This window comes from Vidua chalybeata, chromosome 7 (genome assembly GCF_026979565.1).
Source record: "Vidua chalybeata isolate OUT-0048 chromosome 7, bVidCha1 merged haplotype, whole genome shotgun sequence".
Lineage (NCBI taxonomy): Eukaryota > Metazoa > Chordata > Aves > Passeriformes > Viduidae > Vidua > Vidua chalybeata.
Window position 1 is genome coordinate 18,880,206 of NC_071536.1, and position 17,790 is coordinate 18,897,995.

General features: G+C 36.4%; 1 protein-coding gene across 2 annotated transcripts in view; it reads left to right on the forward strand.

The window, feature by feature from the left end:
* Window positions 1–827: 827 nt before the first annotated feature.
* The window catches only part of SLC25A12 (solute carrier family 25 member 12), a 45,733-nt gene continuing 28,770 nt past the window's right edge, over window positions 828–17,790 (forward strand). The window contains exons 1-4 of one of the 2 annotated variants that reach the window (XM_053948046.1): window positions 828–847; window positions 1,641–1,694; window positions 5,434–5,576; window positions 10,302–10,417. In XM_053948046.1, coding sequence (XP_053804021.1) covers window positions 5,467–5,576; window positions 10,302–10,417 — 226 coding nt within the window. In that variant the 5' untranslated portion in view covers window positions 828–847; window positions 1,641–1,694; window positions 5,434–5,466. Of the gene's footprint in view, window positions 848–1,097; window positions 1,140–1,640; window positions 1,695–5,433; window positions 5,577–10,301; window positions 10,418–17,790 lie in introns of those variants that run through there. The other variant, XM_053948045.1, reaches the window with a different exon arrangement.

Below are 17,790 nucleotides of genomic sequence, written 5' to 3' on the forward strand. Positions count from 1 at the left end.
TTTTTGACCAGATGGCATCATGCGCAGTATATAAAGTGAGGAAAAGAAGGGAGAGGATGTTTGGAGTGATGATGTTTGTCTTCCCAGGTTACTACTGCAGGTGATGAGGCCCTGCCCTCCTGCAGATGGCTGAACACCTTTCTACCCATGGGAAGTAGTGAATGAATTCCTTATTTTGCTTTGCTTGTGTGCCTGGCTTTTGCTTTTCCTATGGATATGTTGAACAAGATGCTTGGGTGGTCAGATGCTTACCAAATAGGCAGATTTCTAGCAAAACTGTTCCTGCTGTCAGCTGGGACATAGGCATATATGTAGTATATGAACTCATAAGTTACATGCAGAAAGTTTTTGTTGACATGTAACTAAAAAAAGTTGTTTACCAGAGAAAAGTTGTTTTAAAAATGAGTCATTGTTTTGTGGCCAACATCATAAGCTACCAGTTACTGTATTTAGTTTAATATCTGTCTGTGTTATTTGAGGAGTACCAGAATCTGTCCTTTTCCAGTGGCATCTAATAAGACACTTTGTTGGGCCCTTGAAATAGCACAGCAAGACAAAGTATGCAATATTATTTAAGTCAGGTTCTATAAGCACCGTGATTGAACTGCTAGAATAAAGTATAAACCTTCCCTTTCTTAAGACTCTGGCCTACATGCTTTTTGTTTTGAAGTATAAAGCATATGTGTGCTCTGCTGATAAAGGATTATAAGACCCTATCAGAAGTTACTGAATTCCAGCCAGATTTTGGGCCTCTAGTTCTACGTTTGAAATAGAGAGCTACAACCGATTTGCAGCCAAGCTGCCAGAACATCAGTCTATGAACAGTTTCGGCACTTGAAACCAACAGGTACACACACCCTCTGCTGACCCTCAGGGGCACGGCCGCATCTGTTACGCCAGAAACAAGATGCAGCAGCATTTAAAGAGGCTCCGTTTTGCACTGTGGAGGTGCGACCAGCAGCTCTCCGCCGAGCACCCGCAGCCCCGCCGCCGCTGCCTCGGCGGGGCAGAGGCGGGGCGGGGCGGGGCAGGGCAGGGCGCTCACCCCACAGCGCTGCGCGGAGGCGGCGGCTGCTGCGGCGGCGCGGCGGGCGGCTCGCTGGCTCCTCCTCCTCGGCGGGCGCAGCATGGCGGTCAAGGTGACTCTCCCGCTCCGCCGCTGGTGGCAGGAGGAGCCGGGCGGATCCCGCGCGGGGCCGGGGGCAGGCGGGCGGCGGGGGGAGGCGGCCGCTGCCGCCGCTGCCGCGGGATTCCCGCGGGGGCCGGGGAACGGCGCGGACGGGGGCGGTGATGGCGGGGCGGCCCCGGGGTCGCGGCAGCGCACCCCTCACTGCCTCCGCCCGCCGAAGTGCCCCGGGGGGCGCGGGCCGGGGTCCCCGGGGCGGCGGTGGCGGTGGCGGTGGCGGTCGGTCCTGTGGGGCCGGGGCGCCGCGCCGCTCGCAAACGGCGCCGTGCTGAGAGCTGTCACCGGCGCGGAGCCCTGTGCCGTCCCGCGGCAGCGCGGCGCGGTCATGGCTGAGGTTGGGCCTGTGGGTCTGACAGGGGACCCCGTATTGCCGCCTTTGGCCGGCGCGGCGGGTTTTATCTGCGATCTGACAGCAGCCCGCCTAAGCGAAACATTAATTTTCTTGTGTTTACAGGTGCATTCAACCAAAAGAGCGGATCCTGCTGAACTACGAAATATTTTTTTGCAGGTAAAAAGATCTAATGTGGAGTGTCAGAGTTCGGTGTTTTGCCCTTTCAGCAGTTTGCCATGGCATGCAACTGGGTCGTGCTGGTGGGACACTTAGAAGTTCACTTTGCAGGCACAGTGTATTGACAGGGGTGTCAGGCATTGAGGAGAAACTGCTGCTGGCACAAAGTGTGATAACCATTTCCAAATGATAATATTAATTAAGCTCCTGAACTGTTTCCTACAAAGCAAATAATTGTAATGAAGTACTGTTGTTTTTTTTTTTTTTTAATGCACCTTTGCAGAATCCAAAAAAAATTTTTCTTCCATGACTGTATGTTTTGTCCTTGGGATTTATATATGTTCATACAAATGGTTGGACCACTGGCAATGTTTTTAGAACTTAAAATTGATTTCTCAAGATTTATATATTTTTCAATATTGTCCCTTGCAGGGCCTTAGAATTATCATATATAAATAATAGGATGAAGGTTTCTCCACTCCCTTAGTTTCAGTAAAACATGATCAGAAAGGAAAATCCAGTCAATCCTAAAACTTTAATGATAAGGTTTGAATCAGTCATATGGAATAATAAGAAGAACAAGAACTATATTTTAGGTCCATAATAGGGCTACCAATATTTCAAAATGACTAAAATATGTTTTTTCCCTAATGTTGGGTGTTACACAGCATATTTAGGAAGCTTTTCTCTATTTAAAAAAATAGGACTATAAAATTAGAGCTAATACTGTAAATAATAAAGTCTATTATTTAACTATTTATATGTATCTTCTGGTTCTACTATACTGTCTAGCAATTTCCATATATGATAAGTAGTCAGAGAGAACTTTTTGCCTGAGAGAGAGGAGTTATATCCCAGCTATAATTTTGGTGGCCTTTTCTTTTGCATACTGGATTACACTATGACATTGCTGGAGTGCAAATACTTAGAATGCTGGCATCAAACTGTGGAAGCTCAACATTTAGTTTCTAGTAAAAGATACTCCAACACAGGTTCATTTTTGATTGACATGGCATTCAGCTTTTGTAGGTAAAGATTACACTAGAGTATGTTAATAAAATTAGCAACATAAAAATATTATCTTTAAAAATATATATTAATACAGTATAAAAAGATGATTCTAGAACATCTTTTTCCAACTTTTTGCAAAATACTTTTGCACATTTGAATGAAAAAAGTGAAATGAGGTGTCAAAACATTATTCAGTGGTAAATGTGAATTCTTTATGATTCTTGACATCCAGTCAGTAGAAGTTCTTGCTTCTGGAAATAAGGAAATGAAGTTCTTGACAGTGGTCATACAGACAACAGCAGAGAGGGAGAACATTGTACCACTGGCTGTTGAAATTTTCTTCCTGACAGTACATATTTTATTGACGTAAAAAGCAGACAGTATGTTTAAAAAAAAGGCTTTTTGCTCTTCCCCATGTCTGTTTTGTTGCCTTCAAAGAAACATGCAAATGAAGTTGTGGATTGCTTGATATTCTGAGGAATGAAAAATATGAAGTTCTCTCTCTTTGAGTATCTGAGATTTTGCAGTAAAGAAAAAGCATAGAAAAAAGAGTTTGTATTTCTTCTGTGTTCTGTTGAGTTTGAAATTGTGTGGTTTTTTTATGCTTAGAAATTGAACTTAGCTGCAGGCTTTAAAACAAAAGAGAATAAGTCTTTTCAAGACTAAGTTGCAGAAAGTCTTGTTATGAAATATTGCAAGTGTTTAGGGGTCAGATACGTTGTACTCCTTGCTGAGAGTGCTGGTCTCTTCTGTGAACTTCAGCTAAAGGTCGTGCATTCCTTCCTAAATTTGGCTTCCCTTGGAAATGGTTAGAAGAGAAGATGTGAGCTCTAGGCCTTGTCACCATCCACCTTAATCATAGGGAGTCTACTTAGATTTCCTTCTCTTCATGCATGTCTTCTAATGGGATACGTGCCCTCTCGCCATGCAGTTTACCTTGTATCTTAAAGGACATTTAATTTCTCAGGAGTGCTATCTGCTCCTTTTAACTGTTTTAAACTGTTGAAATGATGAAAGTTTGATTTGCATTACAAAGATGTGCTATTTCTCTTAATCCTGTAACTATGAAATGCAGGCACTGAAATTTCATGTCTGTGCACCATCAAATAAGTTACCCTTTAGGTGTTTGCTAACCAAAGACTTGAGTAAGAACCATAAAAGAACAAATTTTCTAACAAATTAGCACGGAAAGATGAAAGAGTTGGGTGGAAAAAGAGTTACCAGATTTCTTCCTTCATTATTTTTCTTAGACAAGACATAGTTAGCCTTTGGAAAATACTGTTAAATTATTCCCTGTCTGTTGAATTCAAGTGTAACCTGTTCAAGCAAGGTGGAGAAGGAAACAAAAAGAGATTTCCAAAGCCTTGTTTCTGAAAGTGTGGTGATATGTAGCACCAGCTTGTAAACTAGAGTAGGGTGTTTGTATGTTTGTCTTATGTGAGGATGTTTTAAAAAAAAGTCTCATGGAAATTCATCAAGTTCTTACCTGAGGCAATCTACAAATTCATACTAAGAAATTTGTGTTATAAATTAACAGAGTTCAAAACTGAGAAAAACAAAGATTTAATTGATGTGATATGTTTTATATTAAAATTAGGCTATAATTTAAAATTGCCTATTTTGGACTAAAAGATCCTTGACGTAAGTTACATGGTGCAAACATAGGACTAATGTATTTACATGCTTAGCTACTTTGTCAGGCCTTAATTTATTGACTTTCTGCCGAACTCTTCCAAAATGCCATGACCTTCTCCTATGGAGCTCAATGTATCTGTCAGTTAATTATTTTTGTTTCAATATTTTTTAACAAAGCTTCCCCCAAACATTTTTTATTGTGGAAGGTATTATTATAGGTTATTATTTATGATAAACTCAGAGAAATTGGTGTCTGGAGAAAAAAAGATGGTGTTTAGGTTTTGACTGTCTTTGATATGCACTCTGCTGTCAGCTGACTTCAGTGATTCTTGAAGATATGCTCCATACTCTGCATGTTTGATGGGCCTTCATACATAACATTTTCTTTGGATTTCATGTCTTGCAGCAGAATTGTGCTTCATAAGGTGTTTTTCAGTCACTTGTGTGTATAGCTGAGAACCTTTCTGAGTTCCTTAAAGGAAGCCAGAGTTTCCTTGTGCTGTCCTGTTGGCAGCAGTTCTCAATTAAGGGATTCCTGTCCACTGCTTTGTGTTCCTGTTTTAGTGGAAATATTCTATTTTAACTCTCCATAGATTCAGTAATCTGGTTTACAGTGCAGTCTTGCAAACAGCTGTGATCACAGCTGTAGGGTGGAAGAGTAAAAGATGATGAGGTGATGTGAGGGTTTGACACTGTGGAAGAGATACACAGGATGCTGAAGCAAGCACTGTCGGTGTGTGTGAATTTTTCCTTAAAAATATTACTTTCAGGATAAAAATGAATCTGAACATTTATTTCTCACAAAAAGAGAAAAGAAATAATTTATGTTTTCCAAAGTAATTAAAGATCAGGAACAATTATTCAGAAGGTATCTGCTTCTAGAAGCTGTAAGAAAATTTATGTGCTGTGTTTTCAGTGTAGTGCAAATGGAATGCTGTACCATGGTTGTAATTTTTATAAATTTTCACCATTTCCTGACAGTTTCTGAAATATGTATTTTTCTTTTAATTAGAAGATACTGGTTCACTGATAATTAGCATCTAAATGGATTATTTTTTGTTTGTGTGGCTTTGTTTTTTTATTTTTACTCTAGTATGCAAGTGTTGAGAAAGATGGTGAGCATTACATGACCCCAGAGGATTTTGTGCAGAAATACCTAGGACTTCATACGGATCCGCATCACAATCCTAAAACAGTGCAGCTGTTGGCTGGAGTGGCAGATCAAACTAAGGATGGGTGAGAATTTTGCTTTCCATTTGAAACTTCCCTTGTTAACTAGGGTATTGTTAAATGTATGAGTGCATGAGTTTGATAACGTCATCTTCTAAAATGTATTACTAATTTTTTATTACACTTTAGGATTGTTTAAATGAGAAGTTTTTTTCACAAGTACAATAGACTATAAACTTGTGAAAACTGAGAAAAATTTACAGTGTTTAACATGGATTTTTTTAAGCTGAGATTTATTTTGATGATGTTTTGTTAAATTCCACAAAAACTGAGGAAGTTGAACAGCAGGTAAGTTAAGTGTAGTATGGTTGCCTTAGAAAAGCTCTTTTTTGTATGTCTACGTCCATCATCAGGTACTGTAGAGTCTTCAGTACCTGAAATTAAAGGCAAAAATATGGAAGAGCTTTCTTATTTCTGTAGTGCGCAATTCAAATCCAACCATTGAGATCTTTTAAAAAGACTGACTATTAGAAAAGAGAGACACTAGTGACTTTATGAAGGAAGAAGTTGTTTGCCTAATGAAAATCAGGTCACACGACATAAAGCTTTTCCAACTCAGATGCTCCTGCTTGCTTTTAGACAGTTCCCTGAAACCAATTTACTTCTGCTGAGGTAGTGCCCTCTAACTAATTTGTTTTCCAAGGAGCCTTTTCTTTTGCTGTATGTAGGCTTCTGGTTTTGGCCTTGGATTGTAGTAGGAGGCCTGGACATTGTTAATGTAAAGTGAGAAGGTTAAGATGGATCAGAGAAGAGGTCAAGAATGCAGAAGTGAATGGTTATTTTGTTGAGAAGAAAATGCTGTTAAAAATAGTAAATATTGTAAATATTTAAATATTTACAAAGTTGTAAATACGTAAATATAACTTACTTTAAATTGAAAGCTCCTTCACTTCCTTGGTTACTTAAATTTTGGTTTTGTTTTCCTGGATTCTGTTATAGAACTTTTTATTGGTTTGCGTAGTATCCTGAGCAGCTTGCATAGTATCTGTGCAAGGGAAATGAAATTGTTTGTGCTGTATACTTCTTACCCTAAATGACAAATATAGGATTTCCTCTTTGATGTAATGCTATATGATTTTTCATAAGGCTGCAGCACTTTGATAATATATTTAATTATACATACATTTGATAAATGTTAGTAACCTGTCTCTGTTTCCAATACATAGCTTCAGTTTGTTGCTTTATTATGAATTGAAAAGGTAATTTTGTATATATCTGTTCAAAATAGTTTAATTGATAAAGTAAACCAACATGCTTAGTATTTTGTTCCTCTGAAAGCTGTTGGTTATCTTTTGTAGTGTGCATTTCTTCAAAAAATGTCTTATAAAAGGGTCTTTCTTACAGTAGGAGATCAGTTTGTTTTAATGCTACAACAGAACTTTTAGGTATTGCTTTTTGTTACTTTCCCTGTGAATAAGATTTTTTTGTTTTGTTTTTGTTTATTGCTTTTTTTCAAAAAATCTTGGTAATATTTGAAGTGATATAATCAAGTATGGGTAAGCGTGCTTTACCACCTTCTTTATGGGAAGAGTGGGATTTTTATTTCGCATTGCAATATAGTTCAAAGTGTAAAATGCTTATCTGTTTGAATACTTGTCTGAAACTTTTTTCTAAATGTTTTGATCAATATTCAATTGATATTTCATGTGAAGAATTTGTTACAGCCCCATTATCAACATCAGATTTTTTTTTTTACATTCACATTCTTTCATTTGTAACGAGCTGTAATTTATCAAAATCCAGACTCTAATAGCACGAATAACTTGCAGTCTTAAACTGAATTCTGGGATATATTGCAGCTTTCTAAGGATTTACTTTATGAAGTCCAAGGACATAGCCGTAGTCCTGGTCTGTACATATACTTTTACATTAAATGTCAGCCCAATGTCATGCAGCAAGTCTTTGAGAAGCTTTGGGTTCTGTTACAAAATTTCATTCCTATATCTGCTATCATATTCTCTTAGCCTTGCTTGAAATAAATACTCAGGAGTATTGATGATTGCTTCCATTGTTAATATTTTTTTATTTCTTTTAGGTTTAAGTTTGGCACTTTACAGAAACAGCACATTTTGGAACTGGCACTCTGTAGGCATGCGTTTAAAAAAAAATGGTTTTACTTTTTGTCTCATGGTAACTTGATCCTTACTTAACTGTTCCAGAGCACTATTGCTTTCTCCCATTACTGCTGTACAAGACTGGTTTGCTTTAGTGGAACTCATTAAGGTAGTTCTTGAAACAGCTGACTGTTCATTTCCAAAATGTTTTTTCCTCATTGTTACAAATGCATGTTCTTAGAAACTTATGTGATGTCCTCTAAATTAGAATTTGCTCTAAACTTGCCTGTTCCCGATTTAGTACAATAGGATTTCACTGATGCTGAAAGCACTCCTGTGTCTCCAGACTGCAGGCACTGGTTTTAGGATAGGATAAATACCCTCTCTGAAGAATATACTTACATATATATATGTGCCAAAACCCACTAAAATATTTTGCTCTCTCTTCAGACCTAGAGAATTTCACATTAGTAATTCAAAATTCTTCATTTTAACTGCTTGTTTCTGGGTACTGCTTTTATCAGTATATCAATCTGGAAATGTGTTCTTAAGTGTAGTCCCCAAGAAAGAGTTGATATTTCACCTAATGGAGAGTCACAACAGAGCTATACATAATGCCTAAAAAGCTGTGTTGCATGGGGAAATATTAGGAAAGACTTGTAGTAGGAAAAAAGGAGAGAGAAGAATTGCAAACACATGGGTTACTTTGTGTGCTTTAGAAGGGTAGCAGTACAGAAGAAATCAGAGGAAAAGAAATTTTTTTTAAATGTTACAGATAAAACACAAGGTGAGTGATTTGATCTTGTTATGGACTCTGTAATGCAGTGGGTTCACTGGATAATACTTATGTAGTGATTGGGTGGGAAGCTTCATCATTCTGTTTAATCCAGCTCCTGTTATCTCTGCCCTAGTGGCTAATGGAGGATCACAGAGGTTATCCCTGCTCTTAGGCATTGCAAGTTGAATATGTGGGAAGGAAATTGAATGTGCCTATCTCCTTTTGCTGTAGGCACTGTTATAGTGAGACTGCTGAAGATGTCTTCTTTCAGGTTCAGGCTTCTACAAATGCATTCTACAGAGATCAGCACTTGATTTTGTCAGTTATAAAGCTTCCTGATTAAGAGCTCATTTGTGTGTCAGCTTTATGCGTGTATGTGAGGTGTATTTTGAAATGATAGTATTTACAATTATTTTAAAGGAATATTTGTTTCTTTGGTACTAACCCTTTATTTATCAAGATCATCCTTTGGATGAAATTGACTTTGCATGTGAAGAGCCATTCTCACATTTCTGGTTTTTCTTGCTAAAATGTGGTAAATATGATAATTTTGTATTTTCAGTATCTTAATAATTTTCAAAGTCACTAGGTTTCTTCCTTTCTTGTGCAGTGCATATATACAGGAATGTTAACATATTTAACCTTTTTAAAGTATCTCAATTCTGCTTCATGTATATCTAGAGAAAGACTAGATATAGTAATGAATAGTGTGAATATTGTGATTTTTTTCTCTTTTTTTTTTCCTGTGGGGAACAGACTTTATACTTGTCTCTTTAGCAGTAAGCAGTAATGTTGAAGTAATCACTAGGAGCTAATGATCTGATATGATGAGTACTAAGTTGAGATCAATTATGTACATTTTCTAGGAAAATTTCTAGGAAGCAGTGATATTCTCTGCTTTAACAGCATTTACTGATATACAGTAAATTTTTTGTTAAATATAAAAGATGTAATTGACATTCTTACTTCCATTGATTATTTAATGCTAAAATATATATCCCGTCATTTATGCCATTATTTTCTTGTGCCAACCTTACCCTTTATCTACGCTTAGCTTCAGGTTTATCCTTCTGCAGCAATTCATACATACAGTGTTAGGATGCCTTCTGAAGGGGTTTTTGTGTTAGTCAGAATAAGCAGAGTTCCTCTAGAAAAGTTACTTATTAATATCCTAATAAGATATCTGTGCATACATTCAAGTGTGAGTTAATCTGTGGTGAGGACAAGGACTTGGATTTACCCAAGTACCCTGAATTGTGCCAGTGACTGTCTTGCCTACCCACCTCAGAATCTTGTGATCTGCTGTTGCACTCAGATCCCTCCCTGCCTTGTCATGTCTGTCTTTGAGCCCAGATGTTTTATATTTGGCTCTGAGTACATGACTTGGCAGTTCAAGTTTTGGAGTGTAGTATTCTTTCCATAATAAAATGTAACTTTTTCTGAACCTGTTTATTTTTTTATGCATGTTATGTTTTGTTTTAAGAAAATGTGTGTTTTATAGTGTATTCCTGTACTTGCATTACAGTATTTTTTCTTAATGGAAATAAATATGTAGTAATAGAATAACAGACCTGTAAATTTCATGTTGTTAGGTTGTTAGGTTCATGTGGTGTTTTTATGTCTTAATTTTTAGATGCTGGTTACATTTATAATTAAAAAGTAATGACTTGTAGGTGTTCAGTGAGAATTCATTTGCTTCATAGAGGAAGAAACTGACTTGCATAAATGTTAATTACTTAAATGTAACATACTTTTCAGTCTCTAGAGTGTTAATTATCTTAAGTTAGAATTTTATTTAATATTTGGATCACACTGTTTTCTAGAGTATCAAATGTAAATTATCATTGGTATTATGAGCAATTAAAAAAATCTTTATAACTTTTCTGTTTTCCTTTCTAGGTTAATTTCCTTCCAAGAATTTTTGGCATTTGAATCTGTTTTGTGTACTCCAGATGCAATATTCATTGTTGCTTTTCAGTTATTTGACAGGAATGGCAATGGAGAAGTAACATTTGGTAAGAATACCTAAAGAAAAACAGTTTTAAGAAACTGATTATAATAGTGTCTGTCATAGTAGTGGTTCATGACCACAGGTGCATAGAAATGCATTTTGTGCAGTACTATACTGTTTTCCTAAGACTCTGAATGAGCAGAATTTTTTTTCCCTCTGTCACTTCAAGCTTAAGAAGGACACAGAGACAAAATAAGTTTTTCTCTGTCTTCTTGAATCAAGGTTTTTCGTTTTCCTGAAGTAGTGTCATCCTAAGTAAAATTCTGTATCCTGGACTTCAAACTCCTTCAACCATGAGGGAGTTCTAAGATATGTTCTGGATCTTCACATGTCTTTGAGTAATTGTCATTTCATACAGTAAGAGCTTAATACAGAAACTAAGGAGGTCTAATAATTTGATTTCCTGTTCCTTTTCTTGAGGAGCTAGTCTTACTTTAATGTTATGAGTGTAACTTACAACTTGATTATATATTTGCAAAATTAGGAAGAAAATCTGGCCTTTGGTTTTGTTACCTAATCACATAAGTTAGTAATTAGACCAGAGTCTGGGGGCTAACTACACTGCTTTGTGATATTGCTAAATAGCTGTTATTAACATTGCAGTTTAAGGAGGACTAGGCTTTACTTTTAAAACTTTATGTTTATGAAAATCAGATAAATCAATGGTAAGAATTTTAATAAAATGGAATGAGAATTAAATGTTATTTCTATCCAAAAGAATAAAGCACTCAATAAAGAAAATACAAACTGTGCTTGGATTTGTAACCACTTGCTGTTTGTACTATTTCATTATTATGGAAATTGCTGTAACTTGTTGGGGAAAAAAAGCAACGGTCTTTTTATGGAAACAAATTGTTTGACTTATGGTGCCTGTTAAATTACATTAACTGAAGAGTCAGATACTATGCAGTTCGGATGCGCAACATCTTGAAAAGAAAATGTTTTAGAATTTAAATAAAGGTGAAGTCTGTAAATGCAGTCATTAGGAATTTGACAAACTACTACAATCAGTGTGACCATGTTAACGATGGTTTATTTAATAATCTTGCAAAATGGGGGTTTGAACTTGGTAGTTCTTACGAGCACACTTGAAATATCTGATTCCATAATTGAGCAATAAGCCATTTCAGATTGAATACAAATTCCTCAGTTAGACTGAGTATTGTTATTTTTATATAATTAAAGTCTAAAAGAAAACACAAACAAGAGAAATTGTAAAACAGAAAATTGGTGTTTTTTTTCCGTATCTTCCTTGCTGATTTTTTTTGTAAGGCTGATAAATCTTGAAAAGGAAATTTTGGAGGGAATTTTAAATTTACTATTGGTTTCTTGGATGTTTTTTACAAAATTAATTATATTGCAATTATTACTATATTTAACATTATGTTAGTAAGATGGCATGGTACATATTTTTTGTGCTACAGTTCCCACATTTATTTCTGCTTTTTTGTCTTTGTTTGTTTGTAACATGGGCTACTTACTTTTACTTCATACATGTATCATACATATTAATACAACTGTGAAAAATGTGAATGATGATCTGTGACATCTTCAGAATATGGTAATCCTGCAGTCAGTTTCCAAGTCAGTCTTGTGACTGTTTTATAAATGAGACCTGCACCCTTTCATTTTCATACCACGTAAACTGAAAGGCACAGAGTTTAGTTTCATGTAAGAACATGACAATATAGAAACATAAGTTTTAAAGTTGAAGGTTTTAGTAAATTATTGGAAATATACTGAAGTGGAATAAGTTCAGCCAATTGGTGTGAGAATCACTATCAGACAAGGTTTTAGTAAATTATTGGAAATATACTGAAGTGGAATAAGTTCAGCCAATTGGTGTGAGAATCACTATCAGACAAGGTTTTAGTAAATTATTGGAAATATACTGAAGTGGAATAAGTTCAGCCAGTTGGTGTGAGTATCACTATCAGACAAGTCAGGTCTTTTATAGACTGTGTAATGTATCCAGTCTGCAGGTAAGCTGTGTTGGTTATGACAGCAAACACAAGTCAGGATTTTCTAGTTCAGATGAAGTGCTCTGTGGATGTGATTGCATTGATGCCAAAGCTATCTCAAACCACTAAGACTTGCCAGAAGCAACATGGATTTACTGAGGCTTTTCTGCGCTGTGCATCCAAAGCAAGGGACAGAATCAATTTGGATCTGTTAGACCAGTTATTAGAACCAACACTGGCCTTGTGTGAGATAACATGTTCTCAAAAAATACTCTCATCTACTCAAATTTTAGTTATCTGGGGGAAGTTAAGTGTGCTTGTTGAATTTTAGATCTCTCTCTGTTTTTGGAAGGAAGCTGCTCTAGTTGGGTTCGCTTCTGTGTAGGATTTATTTACTGACATGATTTTGAACCATTCTCAAGTACTTCGGCATTTTATAGTCCTCTTGAGCCTCAGTCTGCTACTTGTCTCTTAAAATACTTAGCTTCCAACTCTAGTGATAAAACTATTAATTATGTCACAGAAGAACTGTCTTAGAAGAAGACTTTAGAAGCTATTTTGTAGAAATACTTTATGCTAAGTTAATCAGTGTCTTTGTCCGCCATATCATATGTTGAAACATGAAGCCTTCTATCACTTTAATGTCATCTACTATTTTCTTACTGCTTTGGGACACTTTTCTAGGAGCTTTGGACATCTGGAAATCCTGTATGAATGACTGCCGTAAATGTGTAGTTGGTATTCTGCAACATTTGTAAAGTAGGTCCTTTGCAAGAGCATGAAACTGGACCTACTTTGCCCGAGCAAACTGCACAGTATGCTCAGTACGCTCTACATGTTTCAGCTGCACTGGACTTGCTGTCAGCTTGGTGAATAAAAAGTAGTAAAATGACTGTTTTAGCAACCCATTGATACAAGTGACAGTGTAGTTTAAACAAGTTTTTAATCATGGAGAAACAGAGAAAAAGCATGTATTTCTAACCAAGTGCTCCTGCATCTTCATCAGTGCTTCCTAGGTGAATATTTTACGCAAAATGTGTTGCTGCTGAACCCTTACAATACTGCATTATCCGTAAAATAATTAAATGCTAACAGCTAAAGCTGATGAAGACAAGTGATTTTTTTTCAGGTTGCTGTCTGTAGCCAGAGAAGACTGACAAGTGCTTTACTCCTTTGATTACGGGATGTATTGACTGTGCTACTTAACATGAGTGAAATACTTAAAATCACTCCATAAAATTAATACTCTTCTACTACTAAGGAATATTATTTTTATTTCTATTCTGTACAGATCTTCTGACCTGAATTCAGGTTAAAGCAAACCTGAATATTAAATCTGCTCAAGCTATTTGTTTTTTTCTGATGTTGAAGCAGATAAGCTTTACTGTTTTTAAAAGGTGAAGTCTGTGATTATCTGCAAAACTTCTCTGAAAAATAGGTTGTGTAACTGAAAGTAAAAGGATTCTTTTTAATTTATCTCTCTGGCACACCATACAATGATCTGGACTGCATCACTTTTAATTGGAATATACAATTTCAAGGCATTTTCCAGCTGTTCTTCCTTTGTAGAGTCACCAAAAGAAAGCCATTCTCTGATAAACTGGGGAGTTTCAGAGATGCTTTTTCAGTTAAATACACATGCTAGTATGGATAGGATAGAGCTAAAATGTGTTTGTGATTCTTCTCTATTCAGAATTATTTTGGAGATAATTGGAAAATATTTATGGAACTGAATTTAAGGCTTTTAAAAACATCCTGCACTCAAAATCTAATTACAAACATTTTGCCAAGTATAACAGCATCTTCTTCAAAGGCATTGGGGGGAGGAAGACAGTCAGATGCCTTTTAATACAACTATGTGAAAATAGTACAATGTTAGTAAACTGAAATAATAAACATCAATTTAATAGCTTCAGAATTTGAGTATATGGGGATACTGAAGTTTTGCCCAATCTGTTACTTAGAAAAGTTTTAATCTGAGAAAATTCAGGTTTCCCTTAATCAGGACATAGAGTTTGAGAACACTGGAAGAAGAGGAGCAAGAGAAAGGAGTTGAATACATGTTTGTGCTTTGCTTATGAGTATTATTTCTCAGGGACCACTTCTAGTACTCACTCATTCACCATTTCTAAAAGGGCAGATGGGTTGAAAATGCTAAGATTTGGGTTTAAACTTAAAAGTTCTGCTTTTGAAAATACTACTGGCAACCATAAAGACTGGAAATAGATTTTAAAATATAAACAGAAAACTACTAATGATCACATGACTACCAACATGAGGATATGAGGGAAAAATCCATGTTTTCATCAAGTGCTATAAACCAGAGCTGCTGGTTTTTTTGGCCTCCTGTTCTACGTTAGTTGCCTGTTTTCAAAGTGTCTTTTGCTAAACACATGCAGATAATGTAGGAAATGTCACTATTGGGACTTTCTTTTTTCCTTTTGTGTTGTATGATTTTTTTTCAGGCTTAAACTACAGTTTTGAATGCTTGTGAACAATGCAGAATGGGAACCCCTCTTTTTACTACTACTAATTTTTTTTCAAAATCATGGTCAATAAGAGGGAACAGAAAAGGAGAATGTCATGTTAAAATTTTATGTATTGACAACTTTTTATCATGGCTGTCATTCATCTTTCAATAGAATCAGTAATTCTTTTAAAGTAAGAGTAGAAATAAAATGTAACTATTTCTGGTTAAACTTTCTCACATTAATTATTATATTACATTTGGATTACTTTTAATAAGCTCCTCCTACATCAGGTGCTACAAAAATGTCTTTCTGCCCTGAGCTGTGGTTCCTTATTTTATCCTTCAAAGTGAAAATATGCTGTTAGCAGAAACAGTGAGCAACAGCAACATAAAAATGTTAACATTTTTTATGTATTCCGTGTACATTAGACACGAAATATGCACAAAATGGACAGTAGATTACTGAACAGACAGATCTAAAGAAACCCAAAACAACCCTGTTAAACAAAAAATCTTTACCATACTTATGCTGCTGCTTAAAACTTAACCACTTTTATATTTTTGTGTCCCTAAGAAGTGTGATTGCTTTTTATCACTGGTATGAGGGAATGGCAAACTCTGTTAACAGGTTGATGGCACTAGAATTGTATGAGCTTTCCACTCTGCTTCTTGGGGAGCTGATAAGTCAAAATAAATAATAGGTACTGCTGCAAGGTTTACTTGGAGTATGGAGCCCATCCCCACAATGGGCCACCAAAGAGACCGCATAGTGTTTATAATTTAAAGTATTCTTCTTCCTTATATGAAATTGATTATTGCCTAGGAATTTTGGGGGTTTGTGTCGTTTTTCTGAGCCTGATAGGTAACAGTGTTTGATGGAAGTTGAGCCAGTCATGTGTGTGCTGCCTGCAGATAGCTGCTCCAAGCATCTATAATTTGTTTAAAATGATTGGGTGGGGAAATTCTGAAGCAATCTTGTGAGAATGTGTGTCGCCTTGGAGGTAATGTACTAGTACACTGGAGTAGTAGGTTTATTGTTCCTGGGGCTCATGGTAAGTTGAGTATGTCATCAGTCTGCTGACTTGTATGCCTATCTGAGAGGAAAATGCATTACTGTAAGCCTGGAAAGAAAGTTATCAGCTCAGTAGGAAAGAATTCCACTACAGAATGGTGAGCAAAGAGTAGAAGACATTAGTAAATGAGCAACATATATTGACAGGGACAATGAATGCATTCTGTAAAATGTCCTACTAAAATGAAAGGCTTGAAAAATAATTTGCTGTTTGCCCCCTGCAGAATAGCTCCGTTGGAAATTTGAAACACTTGTAGTTTATCTTAATTTAGAAGCATTACTAGGTTTTGACTGAGGAAGAAGAAAAAAAACCAGCAAAGCTAGCATCTGTACATTGATGTTGCCTGTTTTCTTTGTTGTCAGTGTTTTGCTTCTACTGTGAAAAAAAAAAATTAAAAATGGGGCATTTGTTGATAATTCAGAGAGGTGTAAGTATAGGTGATGATTGCATTGTGTATAATTTCTGCAATGTGATTGTCTGTTTGCTGCTTTTTGTCACACACGTTGTTAGCTGTGCTGATGGCTGTTTCTGTTAATGTAGTAGAAGAGCCAGCAGAATTGGGTTATAAAGGCATTGTTGATATGTTGTGAAGAAAGCACCCCTGCTCTTAGGTAGACATAGTCAGTTTTAGCACCTAACAGGAGGTGTTTGAGAATCTCAGGTGGATTTGGTAAATGTTATTTAAAGTTTCCATGGGTTTAACTGGATCGGTTACTTTGCTGTGGGGGTGGTGAGGCACTGGCATAGGTTTCCCAGAGAAGCTGTGAATGCCCCATCCCTAGAAGTGCTCAAGGTCAGGTTGGATGGAGTTCTGAGCAACCTGGTCTAGTGGAAGATGTCCCTGCTTGTGTCAGGGGGGCTACAATGAGGAGATCTTTAAGGTTCATTCCATCTTAAACCATTCTGTGGCTCAGTGATTTTTCAGAACAAGTGCACAGTTTTGCCTGTGTACCCCAAGTGTTTCATAAACCAAGCCAACATGGAAGCAATTAAGCATTATATAATAAAGCATGTCTTCAAACCCAGACTATTGTAATACAAGCAGAATATACTGAGTGTGAGAGATTGCCTGGAAAAGAGAAATGGGTAAGGCACCTCAGTTTTCAGAGAGGCAACAAGCTAGTTTGGATACTGATTCTTAGAGCTAGTTAGCCATTTCTGGAATTCATCAAGTATCAATACACTCAAGTATTGAATATAAATTTATTAATTAAACTATTATTTTTATATGCTGATGAGTCTTGACTTGCGATATTTTGATGAGTAGTTGTAAATGTTTTTATGAACAAAAAAATTGAGTGTAGGAAACTTGTTTTTTAAAGTAGTATACAGTTAATGCTTGAGAGTTAAGAAAACGTCAGGGGCTTAAGTCTCACTATAACAAGTGAAAAATCTGTCTCAGTGAACATGGATGAATAAGAAAACAAAATTTTTAAAGAAAAATGTGAGGCTTTTTTTACCTTTCTCTAAGGTTAAGAGAAGCAATTATTGGAAACAAGTGAAAATAAGATTTAAATTTTCTGGCTGCTTCAGCATGTTCTTTTCTACGTTTTCATTCGGGAAGCTCAGTGTGTGTCAGAAATCAGGTTTACATACACGTAAGTAGTAGCCAGTTGGCACCCTGTTTGTACATTAGTAGCCAAGCCAATAGAGCCTGCCTGTCTTCTGCTCTGTTCACAGTTCACTGCCATTTTTCAGGCTCCATAATGAGCTGCACTGACCTGTTTGTGTTTGTAGTACATGGAGAGTCTAGCTTGGCCAGAAGCTGCAGTAAATTAGTGGTAAGTGGGGAATTTAAATGTACATACCTTGATTCCTTGATCTGCAACAATGATGAATAAATCTACCACAAACAGAACTTTCAGAGGAAGTA